Consider the following 17,087-nt stretch of genomic DNA (forward strand, 5'->3'; position numbering starts at 1 on the left):
TGAGGCAAACTGTTTCTTGAGCTCCTGAAAGGCTGATTGTTTTTCAGTGGAGTGACGCCGCCCAATCTTGGGAGAGGTTAACTGGGTTAATGGTAAGGCAATTCTGCTGAAGTCCCGTATAAATCTCCTGTAGAAATTGGCAAAGCCCAGAAAGCGTTGCAACTGGCGACGGTTGTTTGGCTCTGGCCAGTTCACAACAGCTTTGACTTTCACAGGGTTGGGTCGGAGATCTCCTTGTTCTATTATGTACCCTAGGAAGGCAACAGTGGGCACATGAAACTCACATTTTTCGCTTTTGACGAACAGCCGGTTCTCCAGAAGGCGTTGCAGCACCAGCCGGACCTGGGTCTCGTGTTCAGCTTGGGAAGAGGAGAAGATCAGAATGTCGTCTAGGTAGACAAATTGACCAGAGCCTGGAACACTGCAGGTGCGTTGGTGAGACCGAACGGCATGACCAGATACTCGAAATGTCCGAGGTGGGTATTGAACGCCGTTTTCCATTCATCGCCGTCCCAAATCCGAACCAGATGGTAGGCATTTCTTAAATCCAGCTTACTGAATATGGTGGCGCCCTGGAGAAGTTCAAAAGCGGATGTGAGCAGAGGCAGTGGATATTTATTCTTGACCGTAATGTTATTGAGCCCCCGATAGTCAATACAGGGTCGAAGGGTTTTATCCTTCTTTTCCACAAAGAAAAATCCTTCCACGACGGGTGAGGAAGAGGCACGGATGATGCCGGCAGCGAGGGATTCAGTTATGTATTTCTCCATAGCCTCCCGTTCTGGCAGCGAGAGACTATAGAGGCGACTGGTGGGTTAAGGAGCTCCTGGCAGCAGGTCTATGGCACAGTCGTAGGGCTGATGGGGTGGCAACGACTGGGCTCGGTCCTTCCGAAACACCTCTGCGAGATCATGGTAAACAGATGGTTTAGGCCGTGACGCGTAAAGCGTGAGGCAGTGGCTCCACACTTACACTGAGTTGTTTTGCTAGCTCAGAGTCAATGAAGTTTTGTTCTGCTCCCGAATCAATGAGCACAGAAAGTGAATGACACTCGGAGCGGACCAGAAGTTTAGCCGGCAGGGCTAGACGTGGAGGAGATTTGCTCTGATTTAAACCGCTCACCAGTACTCCTACCATCACTGGCGGGCGCGACCTTTTGCTCGTGACGGGCAGCAGGCGATCATGTGTCCCTTGTTACCGCAATACAGGCACTCACCGGCCGAGATGCGTCGCTGGCGCTCCACAGCTGTAAGATGGGAGCTGCCAATTTGCATTGGTTGTACCTCTCCGTCGGCGCCCTCTGGTGTCCGGGAGGACCAATATTCGGCCGAGGTGTCCGCCCCTCGTTGCCCCACGGCCTCTTGGGAGCTGGAGTTCCGTGTTTGTCGACAAGCCTGTAGCCGCTCCACCTTAATGCACAAAGACATAAGCTCATCAAAAGAGGTGGGAAGGTCCCGCATAATCAGCTCATCTTTCAGATCCTCTCGAATATTATTTAACAGTGTGCTCCTGAGCGCATCCGGTCCCCAGCCGGTTTCTTCTGCCAAAATCCAAAAGTCAATGGAATAATCTGCCATACTCCGCTTACTCTGTTTGAAGTTGAGGAGACGGAGTGCAGCAGCTTCAGCTTCAGCCTCTGTTAAACACAGTCTTAAATTTAGCCAAAAAATCCACAAAAGGAATCCTAGGGTCAGAGTTTAGTACCACCTGGGCCCATTTCAAAGCACGATCATAGCATCTGTACGAAAAATGCAATCTTCGCCCCGTCATTGTTATGAAACCGCTGCTGTTCGCGGAATATCAATGAGCATTGGGCCAGAAAACCAGAGCATTTTTCTGACTCACCCGTAAAGGGTGAGTCAGTCTGTTGGCCCTGCGACAGACTGGCGGCCTGTCCAGGGTGTACCCCGCCTCTCGCCCTATGACAGCTGGGATAGGCTCCAGCGCCCCCCGCGACCCTGAAAAGGATAAGCGGAAGCGAATGGATGGATGGATGGACCCGTAAAGGGTTCAGGCAAAGGCAGAGGACCGTCAGACGATGGAGTGGCTGTCGGCAGGGGGCTGGCTGTTGCCGCCGCCGCGGGTGTTTCCTGCAGGGCGGGGTGAGCTGGCTGGAGATTCCCCGGCTGCGTGCTCCCTAGTGTGGTTAAACGAGAAACAGCTTGGGTTAATGCAGCAATCTCACTTTGCAACTGGTGTAACATTTGTTCGTGGCGGGCCAGTGCTGCTTCTTGGGCAGCCAGTGCCTGTGCGACGGGGTTCTGGTCTGCTGAGTCCATGTTGTGGCTGGATTGTTCTGTCACGGCTAGCGAAGCAGACTCAGGTGCAGACCACAAACTCCTTCAAACAAGAGTGAATTTATTTACAGTGCTCTCCACAGTGAAATATATATACAAAGGTGTTTGGGGAAAAGGGGCCAGGGTTCCAGGGTCCAGGAGTGAAAGGGGCAGGAGTCCAGGGAGGGAAGATTTCCACACGGCTTCCTTAAACACAAACAGCTCCTCTTCTCTCCACCACCACCACTCTGGCTCACGCTCAGTCACAATGCACAGGGAACGGGTCCAGGGGGGATCTACACACATACAGATAATCAGTTAGTCTCCAGGTTCAGGCGTATTCACGAATTAAACTTGCAGGTTGCAGGACGACTGATGCTGATGGCTCAACGATCCAGCGATGAGTAGAGCAGGTCGGCCATCTTAAGTAGCACTCTAATTCATAATCAGCGGCAGGTGTGCTGATCATCCCCAGGTGCGTGGGCCAGGGGCGGGAACCCACACTGAGCTCCGCCCCGGCAGGAGAAAGAGAGAGTGGGAGAGAGCGAGAGAGAAAGAGAGAGCAGAGGCGAGAGAGGGAGAATAAACAAAACAAGGCGTCTGACTGACGTCAGCTGGCGAGGTGCGGGGACCATGACAGGAACACAGATTACAACCAATCAATCACACAAAAAGTGTAAACCTCCACCAAGGCAGATCTCTCGCTGGGTTACTTTTAGGGGAATGGTTGTACTTTAAAAAGTTTGTAATGCAGTAAACAGAGGTTAGATGTTATTTGGACGCAAACTATAATGTGATATTTAGAAATACCATATCTCAGTATAGTTTCCTAAATGTTGCCAGAGGTAAAAGTTAATTAGTTTTGAGGACCCAAATGCAGGACTCATAGGCAGTCATAAATAAACAAAAAAGTGCACTTTTAATGCTGATTAGCCATGGGTGTACAAAGTCCAGGAATAAAACGAGGACAAACCAGCGAGTCCAAGATTGGAAATCATTGGAATACCAATATCAGTAATACTTTGCTACAAGAACACGTAGCAATACAGACGACCCAAGACAAGACAAAGGAAGATACACAAGAAGTGATGAGGGGATAGGAACCAGGTGATTACTATACTATACTGACTCCTTTTAATCATTGAACGGCCCAAAACCAAAGATATTCCATTTATAAATAGTAAAGTAAGACATTTAGTAAACTAGAGATAATATTTAGTTAGTAAATAACAGAAGAGTGAACAAAGCATGCATCTGCTGACGCTCCTGCATCAACAGGTCCATCTATTCCTAATTAAAAAGAATTTTTGTAATGTTGTTAAACATCTCCATACTTTTCCTAGATTATTTTTGTAATAAATCTAAGCCTGTCCATGTCTGTTCTTTGTATGTGATTAATTACACATCTGTATATGCTTTTGTTAAAGAGACCCCTCACCACCTCTTTATTTCATGTGCCTGCAGTGTATCAAGACCTACAAGTCTGACTGGCACGTGGTCAACTACAAGTATGAGGAGTATTCTGGAGACTTCCGCCAGCTTCCGAAGTGAGTATGCCGCAATGCTTCTGCTGACAGGTCCATCAGACGGCACGCTCTCAACAGTCTATCAATGCTGCATTCATGCAGCCAATGATAGTGTTACTGACTCTGTTTCAAACACTACAGTGAAATTAATAAAGATAGTATGTAAGTGTTGCTGGTAGAAGGGTACTCCACCACATCTGTTTTTATCATTCTCAGTGAGCACGTTGCCTTGTCTGACTTGTCTTAAGCACACTGCTGTTGAGCTGCTGTTAGAACAAATCATCTATATACAAATAGCAGATTAGTAAAATTTGTTTAGCTCATTACACTTTGATTGTGTGTGTATATACATTCTTACTTTACAGCTTGCCCTATGCTTCTAAAAGCCTCCACAACATATTGTAAATCTCACTGTGTTCAGTGGCACTGCCCTTTGTGTACAAGTCCTAAAGTGTGAGCTGGTGCCTCCTGGTGGGCTGCCAAGGTACTGAAGGTGGACCACTGTAATAACGGAAATTCAGTTTGAAATTGAAGTTACATATTTATTAAAAAAAAAAACTCATTTATTTATATTTATATAAAATGGGAATTAAACCTGCAATTGGTCTCTTGTATTGAGATTTGTCTCCCAGTAGCAGGTAGGGCATACATTAAACTTATCACTTTGCATACTCCTGGGTAGCACTAAAAATTTATAGCCAGCAGCATGTGTTGTTTAAGTTTGAATAAAATATTTAGGAAATACATTTCTTTCTCTTGCATTTTGGTTAGAGTGAAGATTTAAGATTGGGTGGCCCCATGAGATTTGGGAATGGCTATTTCAATCAAACACTGGAATCTCTTTTGGTGGCTCTAAGCTTCACAGTAAAAATAGAACACTTTCTATGTTTTCCTACGAAGGAAAAGTAGAACTATTCTTGGATAGTTGTTGCTCAATAGCATCATAACAAAAAGAAAATACCACAATGCATATGTGCCCTTGGATGAGCCTTTATTTCACAAAAGAAATGAGTATTACAGATGTCATGGTTAAGACATTGCAGAGTAACAGCTAGCAAGCCCCGGAACTGGCTTTGACACTGTTTACAGTAATAGTTCCCCAGAGCCACTGGTGTTTGAGCTAGAGTAGAGAAACAGCTGCTGATTTCATCGACATCTTGTAATGCTAGAAGAATTACCTTACAAGATGTAGCTGAAGTGGTGTTTAGGTTATCAATGTGCTTATGGGATAAAGGTTAGTATAGTTCATTAAAACTAAACTAAAAGAGTTAAACATTCATTGAGTGTTTAACTTCAAACTTAACAGTCTCAGAGTTCTTACATGTTGTGAGATGGTTTAACATGAAATTGAATTAAGTGAGCCAAGGCTGAATTATCTTTTCCCAAACTTTTCAGTAAGGTATTGAGACCTGAAAAACTATCGGCTCATGTGTTTGAGGTGGATGAAGATGTGGAAAAAGATGAGGTAAGATGACTAATTCCAGACTTGTTCCCATAGTCTTTTTGTGATCCGCTTCTGCTCCTGTAGGATACAGAGTTTATAAGTGCGACTTTGCATCATTCCTTTAGGACTGACCAAACGCTCTTCAAAGAAACTCAAATACAAGGAAGTGTAACAGAGCCCACGTAGCTTTTAATTTATTACTAAACATTGTATTTGTTTAGTTTCAGTACTCTTTTACAAGCTAAATGTCTTTACTGCTCTAGATCCACACTGTTTGTAGTATTTAAAAGGCACATCTCCTCCCAATAATTATGACACTTTAACACCGATTTCAACTTTGGACCTTAATAGGCGCACAACAGCACTGTTTACCTTAATGTGTATACAGGTTCTTACTATACTATACACGGGACTGAAGGCATCAGTCCAAAAACAAAACATCCACAAAAACACTAGAACACAGGGAGAGGTTCATAAACACTTCAGGAGGCCGACCCGGAGGACGGCAACACAGGAGTCCATAACAGAGCAGTTCAGGGGACCGACCGGGAGGCCAGCAGAACAGAGATACAAAGCAGTTCAGTTCAGGAGGCCGACCATGGAAAAGTAGTGGTGGCAACACAGGTGAAGGAAATCCGGAGGCCGACCACGCTGAAGGCAGTGGCGGCGACAGAGCAGGTCCGGAGGCCGACCACGCGGAAGGCAGTGGCGGCGACAACCTCGTTCAGGGGGCCGCCCTCGACGGCGATGACGTCCAGCTAGAGGCCTGGAAAGTGGCCGGCAAAGGCGAGGTGGTTCAGGCCGAGCTTGATCACATGGCGGTGTAGCAACCGCAGGACCAGACGAGGGCCCCTCGGACCCTCCAGCGGTGGCCGACACAGAACCAAAAGGCGCAGAGACCTCTGGCAGAGACAGATCAGAACCAGCAGGCGCGGCTGCTGGTGAGCAGGTGACACTGGAGACTGAGCTAGCGGCTGCTGCTGAGCCGGGTGGAACATCCTCCAGCGGGCCGGGCAGCGAAGCAGTTGTGGCTGGGTGAAGGTGTAGCATGTTGATGATGAAATTCCATATGAGCGGGTGAAACGCATCCAGTAGCCAGGGGAGACTGGAAATTAATCGCTGTAGCCTTGTTTCCACGGTGTGATGAAACTCCTTTTCCTCATGATCGAGCCACAGTTCAAGGAGTTGTTCCACTGAGTAAATAATGTCCTGGCGAAGGTCTTCTGACGGGTTGAATGCCGCTGGGTCCATGTTGGCTGGTTCGTGCTGTCACGGCTAGCAGGGCAAGCCGTGTGAGTTTTAATAGAGGACCCAAGATGCAGGCAGCTTCAGATGCGAGTGAGCTTTATTAATACGGATGGACACAAACCAGAATGTAGCAGGCACAAAACAAAACCTAAGAGAACCTAAACTGGGAAAACTAACAAAACTAACCTGAAACCAGAACAGAGACACATGGAGACTCAGAGAAACAACACAGACAAACCAGCAATAGACAGCAGAACACACAGGCCATAAATACTCACAGGAGTAATCATGGGATGGGAGACAGGAGGGGAACACACCTGGGAGAAATCAGGGCTGACGAGACACAGACGTAAAGCTGAGAACACTCACATGAGACAGATCTTCAGAATAAAACAGGAAACTCACAGACACAGAACCAGACAAGACACTGAACTTAACAAATTCATGAGCAGACACTGTGACACCATGGACAGACAGAGGGAACACAGAGAAGTGGGAGCAGGTAGCCACAGAACAGAAACCTAACAAATGGCAAACCTTAACAAAAGACATAACCAGAATAAACAAGAACATAGAATAATATAAAGAAACACAAAACACTGAGTTGTCAGACTCAGGACCATGACAAAATGTGGTTTTAGTGTCAGGGTTACAATTGGATTATGGTTAGGTTTAGGGTAAGGGTTAGAGTTAGGCATTCATTTTTGATGGTTAGGTCAATGAGATGTCCCCACAAGGATAGCAACACCAAACGAATGTTTTATTTTCCCCTTAATCTCCTCCTCCAGGACACAGCCTCTCTGAGATCTCAGAAAGGAGGAGTGTCTAAGCATGGCTGGCTGTATAAAGGCAACGTCAACGGTGCAATCACTGTTACAATGCGGGTGAGTACAGCAGAGTGAAAATAACAGAAATGTACATTTTCTTTCTTTATATATACAGTCCTGATCAAAAGTTTAAGACCACTTGGAAAATTGCAAAAATTAATATTTTGAATAGTTGGATATAGTAGAGCTTCAACATGCAACAAGAAGAAATGGAAGTGAGACAAAACATTTTTTGAGCATGCAATTTATTGAAAACAGTGCTTAAACTGAAACAGGCTGTTTTACAGCTGATCAATAGTTCAGGACCACATGCCTTTAAAAGGCTAAATCTGTGCAAAAATGTGGATTAACTGTCATTTTCTGTCAGGTAGTCACACTGTCATGACGTTCTGATGGCAAAGGCAAAAAAAACGTTCCCTTTTTTAAAATGTGGTCGGGTTGTTGAACTCCATAAGCAGGGGTGCACATAAGTGGTCCACAGGTGTGCATGTCAAAATAAAAGACACGCACCAGATAAGAAGTTGCAACGCGCATTTGCGTACATATAAAAGGCACTGTTTTTGTCCGCTAGAGTGGGATTTTCACGGCATATTCTGCACCACATATCTGTGCGTTCATCATTTGTTTGAAGCAAAGTAATTGCTTAAAGGAGCTTGCTTCTTCGACATCTTAAGAGTTCTAAACAAATGTCTGTCCTCCTCCAGAAAATCTTATGTACGCAAACGTGTGTTGCAAGTTCTTATCTGGTGTGTCTTTTATTTTGACAGCGCATGCGCACCTGCAGACCACTTATGCGCACCCCTGAGCATAAACATGGCAGCGCGCCATCACTGCTGAGGTAGGACCCAGTAAAACGGTCATTTGGAATTTCTTAAATGATCCTGAAGGTTAAGGAACAAAAACTTCAAGTGGAAGATCCAAAAAAAATTTGTCTTAAGATACAGCCATGATGTTTTTGTATATAAAAAAATCATATTTTATATATATCAAAGCGCTTTAAATCGTAAGGTAGACCCTACATAATACAAATACAGTGGAGAAAAACCCAACAATCATATGAGCCCCTCTGAGCAAGCGCTTTGGTGACAATGGAAAGGAAAAACTCCCTTTTAACAGGAAGAAACGTGCAGCAGACCCAGGCTTAGCAAGGGACCAGTTGGGGTCCGGGGGGAAAGACAGGACAAAGACATGCTGTGGAAGAGAGCCAGAGATGAACAATAAGTAATGATCCAATGCAGAGAGGTGTATAGTCACACAGTGAGTGAGAAAAGCGACTGAAGAAGAAATACTCAGTGCATAATGACGGTTCAGTAACCCTACCGAACTACTTTTCCCTGCAGCATTTTCCCTGTGAACATATGGAACTCAGATTAGTCTTTGTGTAGGATAGCTCAAAACTTTGCATACTTTTTCAGTTTACCCACAAGCTTTCCCATGCTCTCTCTCCGTTCTGTAGTATTTTTAGAGAAAACGAGTCCATTAGGAATGTTAACATTCTTTATTGTCATCATAGTCCTTCAAGAGGAGGTACTTCCATCTGGCTCAGCTGGGGGATGGGTCTTATAACCTCAACTTCTACAAGGATGAGAACACCTCCAAAGATCCCAAAGGAACTATCTTCCTTGACTCATGCATGGGAGTTGTTCAGGTAATGGTGAGCTGTGGTGGTGGTGGTGGTAGTGATGGTGGTTAAACTGAATGCAGCAAAAGGAAAGTTAGCATTCTGTTAGCTGTCCACTGGATGTAAACAAAAGGATTAAAACCACTTTTACAGAAGCTGTGTTCGTGTTTCTTCTCTTTTAGAACAGTAAAGTGCGTCGATTTGCCTTTGAGTTGAAGATGCAGGATAAGAGCACATTTCTGCTGGCTGCAGACAGTGAAGCAGAGATGGAGGAGTGGATCACTACCCTCAACAAGATTCTCCACAGCAGCTTTGAACAGGCCATGCAGGAGAAAAAAAATGGCGATCTGAATGATGGTATGTATTTTTTAACACTTTGTCTCAATTATTTATATGTTTTATTGTCTGCCTGCCTTGTGTTTATTATTGCATTTTTTTTCATCTGATTATATTTTTTGAAGCTTGCTGCACCTGTGGGATTCTTCAATTTGCCCACACCCCCAGGAGTAGCTCAAGTGTACTTCTTTAACTTTATAACCCATGTTTTTACTTCCTTTCAGTTATCCTTCTGAATACAAGAGACCAGTGCATTACTATGTTTTATGCAGCAGCCACAGCTAACAGACCTTATGTTGATCTCTCCAGCAGATGACGAACATGGAAAAACAGAACTTTCCACTGGAGATTTTCAAGAAACCTTTCAGGTATCTTGTTAGTCCATCAGAAATAATATTAATGGTTGGCATCTCAAATTGGTCATTTAACAAGCATGTACAGTACCAGTCCTCATACTGTGGATGTATACTGAATTTTTGGTGTTTGAGAGATCACTTGGAGCCTGTCTATATTGTAACTATGGCCTGGCCAGGAGGCCAGCTGTTTCAAGGATCCAGCCCCCCACATTTTCCTCTTTGTGCTTACCAAGGGAACATCCAATATAATGTGTTAGATCTCTAAAAATGGGATTTAGCAGTCGGGGATCAAACACTTGGGACTCTAGCACTTGTGACACTATAGCATATGCTATGGGCTCCTCTCTATGGGTGCCGGTCCTGCCTGTCCTTTTGTTGAGTCACGGTGGGAGCCCTGGGCACTGATGGAGATCTTACTGAATGTGTGGAGATCGGTATGCAGGTGTCTACTGCTTTTTGATCTTCGCTGTTGTTTGTAGCCACTTGGTGTTTCTGGGCTGACTTTAATCTCAGAATTCTGAGCGCTTGGTAATAGTAAGAAGGAAGATCCAAAACTGGACTCAAGGCAAGCTTGGGAGTGAAGCAAAAGAGAAAAGACATACAGTATCAAGAGAATACTCAACTGCTCCCACATCTTCAACCCAGATGTCTAAAATGGACAACATAATTTGTTTGTTACTATTTTATAATTGGGAATGCATTCTTATTTTACTTTGTTTTTCACAGACTGCCAGAGATATTGAATCTAAGATGAGAAGTGAAGCTCGCCTCAAGCTGTTCACTCTGGACCCTGACACCCAGGTATTGTTTAATTTCTCAATAGCGTCGCTGTGACTGATATTTTCGTTGTGGCAGCAGATAATTTAAGCCTTCTGACAGCAACTCTTATTTCCACAGAAACTAGACTTTTCTGCCATTGAGCTTAATGTGCAACAGTTTGAAGAGAAGTTTGGGAAAAGAGTCCTGGTCAGCTGTCATGACCTGTTGTTTAACCTGCAGGGCTGTGTTGCTGAGAATGAAGAAAGGCCAACAACTAATGTATGTATCAGTGAAAACCCAGCAGTCAAATGCAGCTGCTGGATGTGCATGTATTTGCATGTATTTGCACACAAACTTTCAGCTTAACAGACAAATATCCTTTGGCAAATGAGTGAGGTTTAAATCACTTAAGAAGATCACAGACAATTCAGATGACCCACTTGGCTGGCCCCCATCAAAACCCGCGGTGTTTGCTACCATGGAAACCAGCTTTGGCCTCCTACCATGCATTAGCACCAGTCTGAGGCTGGTTTCCTGTCGTCACTCCAAGGTCTCTGTCTCTGACTCCAACACTCAACTCTCAGCTGGGACAATACAGCTATTAGCTCTTGAGCTGCTCTGAATGCATGCACACACACAAATGGCGTTGTGTAATGGAAAAGCTTGGTGGAAAGAGTGAAAGGGAAGATAAATTACCTCAATGGTACATTTAGTCTTAATGGAAAATCAGAAGTGCATTAGGAGAATGACTATCCCTTAAATTGCAGCTTTCTTTTTACTTTTTTCTTACTCTGCGTCTCTGTCTCAAAACATTTTCCTTCCTGTCCTCTATCGTCAAAGGTGGAGCCGTTCTATGTGATCCTGTCCCTCTTTGACGTCCAGAACAACAGAAAGATCTCAGCCAACTTCCATGTGGATCTCAACCACCCTTTGGTTCGACAGATGACATCCGGTCATGGTAGTGGACCAAACCAGCAAATCAGTGGCAGCTGGAATGATAGTGTTTTGGAACACAGGTTAGCTAGTGGACTCCCAGAGGGGGCTGTTCGGTATCCCAAACAGGGTATATTCTCAGTCACCTGCCCCCATCCAGAAATCTTCCTAGTGGCCAGGATTGAGAAGGTCCTACAGGGAGGGATCACCCATTGCACTGAACCCTACATGAAGAGCTCCGACTCTGCTAAGGTACACTTATATGAAGACGAGTGTATGAAGTGTATTTTTCTTGTCTTATGCTGGTAATTGCCAAAATAAATCCCCTGTTTTCTTGTGTAGATGGCTCAAAAGGTGCTAAAGAATGCCAAGACAGCTTGCGGCCGACTGGGGCAGTACAGGATGCCATTTGGCTGGGCTGCAAGGTATAAAGCCACCTTATACTTAAACCATCTATTTACCTATTCAATTCAGTGTTAGATGATAGTCTTGATGTCAGGTTGCAGAAACTGTCGCTCTGTGAGATGCTGGTGTATATATAATACCATCAAAGACAGTCCCTGGTGCTGATCTAAATGTGTGATGAGAGAGGGCTTATAACAAACAACTGCTCACCTCTCGTGCTATGCCTTAATGGGTTGGAAATAGGAGATGAAAAGTAGTCTTGTTTTTAAAAAAAATGTAATGCAGCTATGAGTTTGTAAATATTTTATGTACAATATTAATGGTAGGTGGAGGGGGTTTTTTTGTTTTTGTTTTGAGGATTTGTGGATTTTGTTAACTTTGACTTGACTTGCTAGTATAACGGTGTTCCTGTTTCTAAAGTTGCTGATGAGTTGTTGTAGTTGAGGAAAATAGGGAGTTATAGTTGAAATACAGCATCCAAACCAGGTGGAAAGTGTGACTAAAGGAAAGACTTTCTATAGGAACACACGTTATTAAACCAGTATTGTGGAACTTAGATGTGCTCATCAGTAATTTCACTTATTTTTATTTTTTGTGTGTGTCTATCTCCCCAGGCCTGTGTTTAAAGATGCATCAGGCACTTTAGACAAAAGCGCACGATTCTCAGCTCTTTACAGACAGGACAGCAGCAAGCTGTCAGATGAGGACATGTTCAAACTGCTTACCGACTTCAGAAAGTACGTTCTTTCTCTTCTTGTCTCTTCTTGTCTCTTCTAGTCACTTGTTTCTCTGTAACATGTTTTGATACAGTTTTGCAACAAATTCTTTGTTTCTTTGTTCCCAACAGACCCGAGAAAATGGCTAAGCTGCCTGTGCTCCTGGGGAACTTGGATGTAACAATTGACAGTGTGCCCCCAGATCTAACCAGTAAAATCTTCAAATTTATAACATAACTTCTAAGTATCTATTTACAGTTATCAGATTGTATCCACAAGGATTCTGACTATCATTCCTTCCTGTAGATTGTGTCACTTCCTCCTACATCCCTGTGGGGAACTTTGAAGGAAATGGGCAAAGCAGCGCTCTTCTGGAGGTGGAGGAGTTTGTGCCCTGTATTGCTAAGTGTTCCCAACCATTCACCATCTATAAAAACCACCTTTATGTCTATCCAAAACACCTCAAGTACGATGGGCAGAAATGCTTTGCTAAGGTACTCACAACAAAGCTGCATCAAAATAACTCACAATACAAGATACCTTTGATTTTGAGCTGTTAGTCGATGCATGACCCTCACAAACACTGCTTCATCTTTTACAGAGAAACTTCTAAGACAAATTATTTTAGGAAATAAATGGTTTTGTTTGGCAGATATTCTGTTTAGCCTATGAAACTAACTGGGATCTCTTTCAAGCTCTTCCAGTGAAGCTGCAGAGCTGGATAGTTATCATAATGCACAGCAGCTGCTTTTGATTAATGCATCAATACAAGATTGTTACATTTACTTTCACTAAGTCAACTCCATACAAGAAACCGACCAATCTTCTTTCTCTTACGCCTTCTTACTCTCAGATCTTTACAGATTTCTCCCTCCTTTTATTGTAACAAGCGGGTAAGTCTATTTCACAGTCTGAAATGGACTCAGAGAGGCAAAGTAGGAAAAATATTTGCCGGTAAATTGCTTCTATGTGACCTGGGATATCTTGGAAATGTGTCTTACTTTTCTCTTATGTTCTGTCTGTTTTTTCTTCCCTCTTCAGGCAAGAAATATTGCTGTTTGCATTCAATTTAAGGATTCTGATGAGGATGAAGCCCAGCCGCTGAAGGTGCATTTACATGCTATATAGCATACTTCCAAGGCAGAACATAAAACTACAAGTACGGTAATAGAGGCATATACTTAGGTCACTTTATTTAGACACCTGGCAAGCTCTAAACAAGAAGACAAAAGAAATTTACTCAAGGGTTCACGGGTGCACTTTAGACTAATTGACTTGATGTCCTCTCCAAGAGAGGGTACTTTAATTTCCTAAAATAGATATTAGCTAATCACATTGCACAAGCCTTGCACAGATATTATCACATTTGGCTATTTAAACAATTATTAAGCAGATCTCAAAATGTTCTCTTGCAACACTTACGTAATGATAATAATAATAATAATAATAATAATAATAATAATAATGATAATAATAATAATAATAATAATAAAATAATTTGGAGCCTTCATTCTTTGACTTGGTGCTGAATGTTAGGTCTTCATTTAAGTCTGTTTTGTATTAACTACAGACTAGTTTGTTCTGACTTGGGTTTCTTTGCCTTGACTTAGAATTAATCTTAGGGCTTTGTGATCTTGACTTTGGATTGTTCATCTTGCAGCTCAAACTAGCTGATAAACCAACGACCAAAACATATTAAACCACACGATGAGCATGACAACATATCTGCCTGTCCTCACATGATTTCTTACTTCTACTTTTTGAATCTACTGCAGTGCATCTATGGCTGCCCTGGAGGGCCTCTATTTACTAAGCAGGCATATGCAGCAGTCCTCCACCATCAGCAGAACCCTGAGTTTTATGACGAGGTATTTCTCTGCTCATGTTATTCACAGTCAGAGTTTAATAGATGCAATGGCTTAATAGGGCAGCACGGTGGCATGTAATATCAAGAGGGTCCTGAGTTTGCCTCCACCATCAGAGTGGAGTTTGGTTCCTGGGTACTCCAGCTTCCTTCTACAGTCCAAAGACATGCAATTAGTAGGGTTTGGTTAATTGGTGTTAAAAAGTTGCCCATAGGTGTGGATGTGAGTGTGAATGATTGTCTGTCTGTATCTGCTGTCCTGTGACAAACTGGGGACCTGCCCTGTGGTAGCTGGGATAGAGTTCATTCCCCCCCACGACCCTGATATGGATAAGTGAAAGAGAGTGAATGGATGGATTAATAATAGCTACAAACTACCAGCAGAGAGTCAGATATGTTGCATGATTAAACAGTTTTTTTCTCAAACCTTTGTGTTCCTCTCATGTTGCTTGAGCAAATTTGAACTCTATGACTGCAAAGCTTCTTCGGTATTAGCAAACTATGTTTTTGTGCTCTCTCTAGATAAAGATAGAGCTGCCTACTCAATTGCATGAGAAGCATCACCTTCTCTTCACCTTCTATCATGTGAGCTGTGACAGCAACAGCAAGAAGAAAGATGTGGTGGAAACTCCAGGTGGGCCATCAGTTTAAGTCACATCCACCCTCAGTGAATACAAAGCTGTTTGTGTGTGTAGCAGTTTGATTCAGATATACAGTGATTTAATATTCAAATCTTAATCCTTATGCTGCCTCTATTCCAGTAGTGGTGCTATGTTAATGGTGCTGTTTTTTTAACCCTCAGTTGGCCAAGTGTGGCTGCCTCTACTAAAGGATGGCAGAGTTATCACGAATGAACAACAACTTCCTGTGGCTGCCAATCTACCTGCTGGGTACCTCAGCTCCCAGGATGGTGTGAACAAGGTAAAAGACAACAACAACAAAAAAACAAAAATGAACTTTTATTTTCTGTACGTAGTATGGTGTAGACTATAGATAGGTAGTGGACTAGCCTGCCACATAATTCTTTCATAATTCTTTGAATTCAGCACCCTGTAGGTTGACAATTCTCATTTCCATCAAACAGCGTGGCATCCTTTCATCCTTTCATTTCTGCTGTCTTGTTTAATTTTATATATTTTGTTTGTATTTTCTTAAAGTTAAACATAGAGCTAATTTTAGTATCACCCAAGACAACCAAGACAGATCTGTTAAACATATCCTTATTTGACAACTAAGTGTTATGTACCTCTAGCAAGGTAAGGCCACAAATCAAGCAACATATGTAGACAGGAATGAACCTGCTGGGAAATGGTGAAAGGACAATGTGGGAAACCCAGGCTTCTATTCAGAATAATAAAGTGGTGAATTTAGCAAGTTGAAACCCAAACATCTGCAATCAGAGGTTATACAGTAACTATCCATCTTGCTTGAGATAGATATTGATTGATGTAGATTGATATATGTATTGATATATGATATATGTATACTGATAGCATGGGTGCTTGCCATGGAGGAACAATAATAATTGAGGCTTATTGTCAATTGATCTGTTAATTTTTGATAAACGTTATTATGGTATAAATCAGTATATGCAAAAAGAACATCACTGTGTTGATTTGTTGTATTGCAGTTTATACTTAGTATCCAGTGGAGTAAATAGTTGTGTACTTGTTGCAGCACTCTGGGTTGGAGATCAAATGGGTGGATGGAGGAAAACCCCTTTTCAAAGTCTCAACTCATCTTGTATCCACAGTTAACACTCAGGTGTGTACACATATAGCACATATATCCATGATATGCAGTTAATGTCAGCTGCCTACTCACAACAGTTTTATAGAATAAAAAAAATCTAAACATCTATATGACATGTTTCTATTAGGATCAGCACTTGCATAAATTTTTTCACCACTGCGAAAGCATGGAGATGTCAGAACAAGCTTCGGAGGGAGAGCTTGTTAAATACCTGAAGGTATTCAGAGCTCCATTTACTTCTAATAACCTAAGGAAAATGGAACACACACTCTTGTACAATCTTTTCATCTAACATTTAAGGGATCATGACAGGAAGAGTCCACAGTTATTGACTTTTTTCTTCTTACTTCCCTCTTAAAGAGTCTCCATGCAATGGAAGGTCACGTGATGGTAAACTTTCTGCCCACCATTCTCAACCAGCTATTCTGTGTCCTGACCAGAACCACACATGAGGATGTGGCTGTGAATGTGACCAGGCAAGACACTCACACACACACACACACACACACACACACACACACACACACACACACACACACACACACACACACACACACACACACACACACACACACACACACACACACACATCCAAATACATGAAATGCCTGCCTTTCAGCAACACTTTTGAACTGTGTTTTGTTTTTGTTTCATTATCTTTGTAGGGTGATGGTTCATGTGGTAGCACAGTGCCATGAAGAGGGACTTGAGCATTACCTGAGATCGTATGTCAAGGTGCTTATTGTCTTATGAATTTTATCACAATGATGATATCCACTGTTTCAGAGTCTGACAGCCCTCGCCCCCTTCTCTGCACCCAGTTTGTGTTGAAACAAGATCCCTATTCTGTCACCAATGTAAAAACTGTTCATGAGGAGCTGGCAAAAGCCATGACAGCCATTCTCAAACCATCAACAGACTTCCTGACTAGCAACAAGCTTCTAAAGGTAATTCATCTGTCAAAAGGCAATCAGCAGAAGCTAATTAAAGGAGACTTATAGAGAAAAAGAAAGTAATATTTTTA

The 17,087-nt window shown here is 42.9% G+C and overlaps 1 protein-coding gene across 16 annotated transcripts in view; it reads left to right on the forward strand.

Moving 5' to 3' along the window:
* LOC116311830 (dedicator of cytokinesis protein 9-like) overlaps window positions 1-17,087 on the forward strand; it is a 73,839-nt gene that overhangs the window by 30,025 nt on the left and 26,727 nt on the right. For 13 of the 16 annotated variants that reach the window (XM_039606799.1, XM_039606814.1, XM_039606800.1 and 10 more), the window contains 22 exons: window positions 3,741-3,823; window positions 5,198-5,267; window positions 7,283-7,378; window positions 8,835-8,969; window positions 9,125-9,299; window positions 9,588-9,646; window positions 10,361-10,435; window positions 10,532-10,672; window positions 11,234-11,578; window positions 11,669-11,751; window positions 12,346-12,468; window positions 12,579-12,658; window positions 12,754-12,941; window positions 13,489-13,554; window positions 14,223-14,315; window positions 14,834-14,945; window positions 15,114-15,232; window positions 15,989-16,075; window positions 16,191-16,280; window positions 16,424-16,539; window positions 16,729-16,798; window positions 16,885-17,010. In XM_039606799.1, coding sequence (XP_039462733.1) covers window positions 3,741-3,823; window positions 5,198-5,267; window positions 7,283-7,378; window positions 8,835-8,969; window positions 9,125-9,299; window positions 9,588-9,646; window positions 10,361-10,435; window positions 10,532-10,672; window positions 11,234-11,578; window positions 11,669-11,751; window positions 12,346-12,468; window positions 12,579-12,658; window positions 12,754-12,941; window positions 13,489-13,554; window positions 14,223-14,315; window positions 14,834-14,945; window positions 15,114-15,232; window positions 15,989-16,075; window positions 16,191-16,280; window positions 16,424-16,539; window positions 16,729-16,798; window positions 16,885-17,010 — 2,532 coding nt within the window. Of the gene's footprint in view, window positions 1-3,740; window positions 3,824-5,197; window positions 5,268-7,282; window positions 7,379-8,093; window positions 8,160-8,834; window positions 8,970-9,124; window positions 9,300-9,587; window positions 9,647-10,360; window positions 10,436-10,531; window positions 10,673-11,233; window positions 11,579-11,668; window positions 11,752-12,345; window positions 12,469-12,578; window positions 12,659-12,753; window positions 12,942-13,488; window positions 13,555-14,222; window positions 14,316-14,833; window positions 14,946-15,113; window positions 15,233-15,988; window positions 16,076-16,190; window positions 16,281-16,423; window positions 16,540-16,728; window positions 16,799-16,884; window positions 17,011-17,087 lie in introns of those variants that run through there. The other 3 variants (XM_039606803.1, XM_039606801.1, XM_039606804.1) reach the window with 3 other exon arrangements.

Source organism: Oreochromis aureus, linkage group 23 (genome assembly GCF_013358895.1).
Source record: "Oreochromis aureus strain Israel breed Guangdong linkage group 23, ZZ_aureus, whole genome shotgun sequence".
Classification (NCBI taxonomy): Eukaryota; Metazoa; Chordata; class Actinopteri; order Cichliformes; family Cichlidae; genus Oreochromis; species Oreochromis aureus.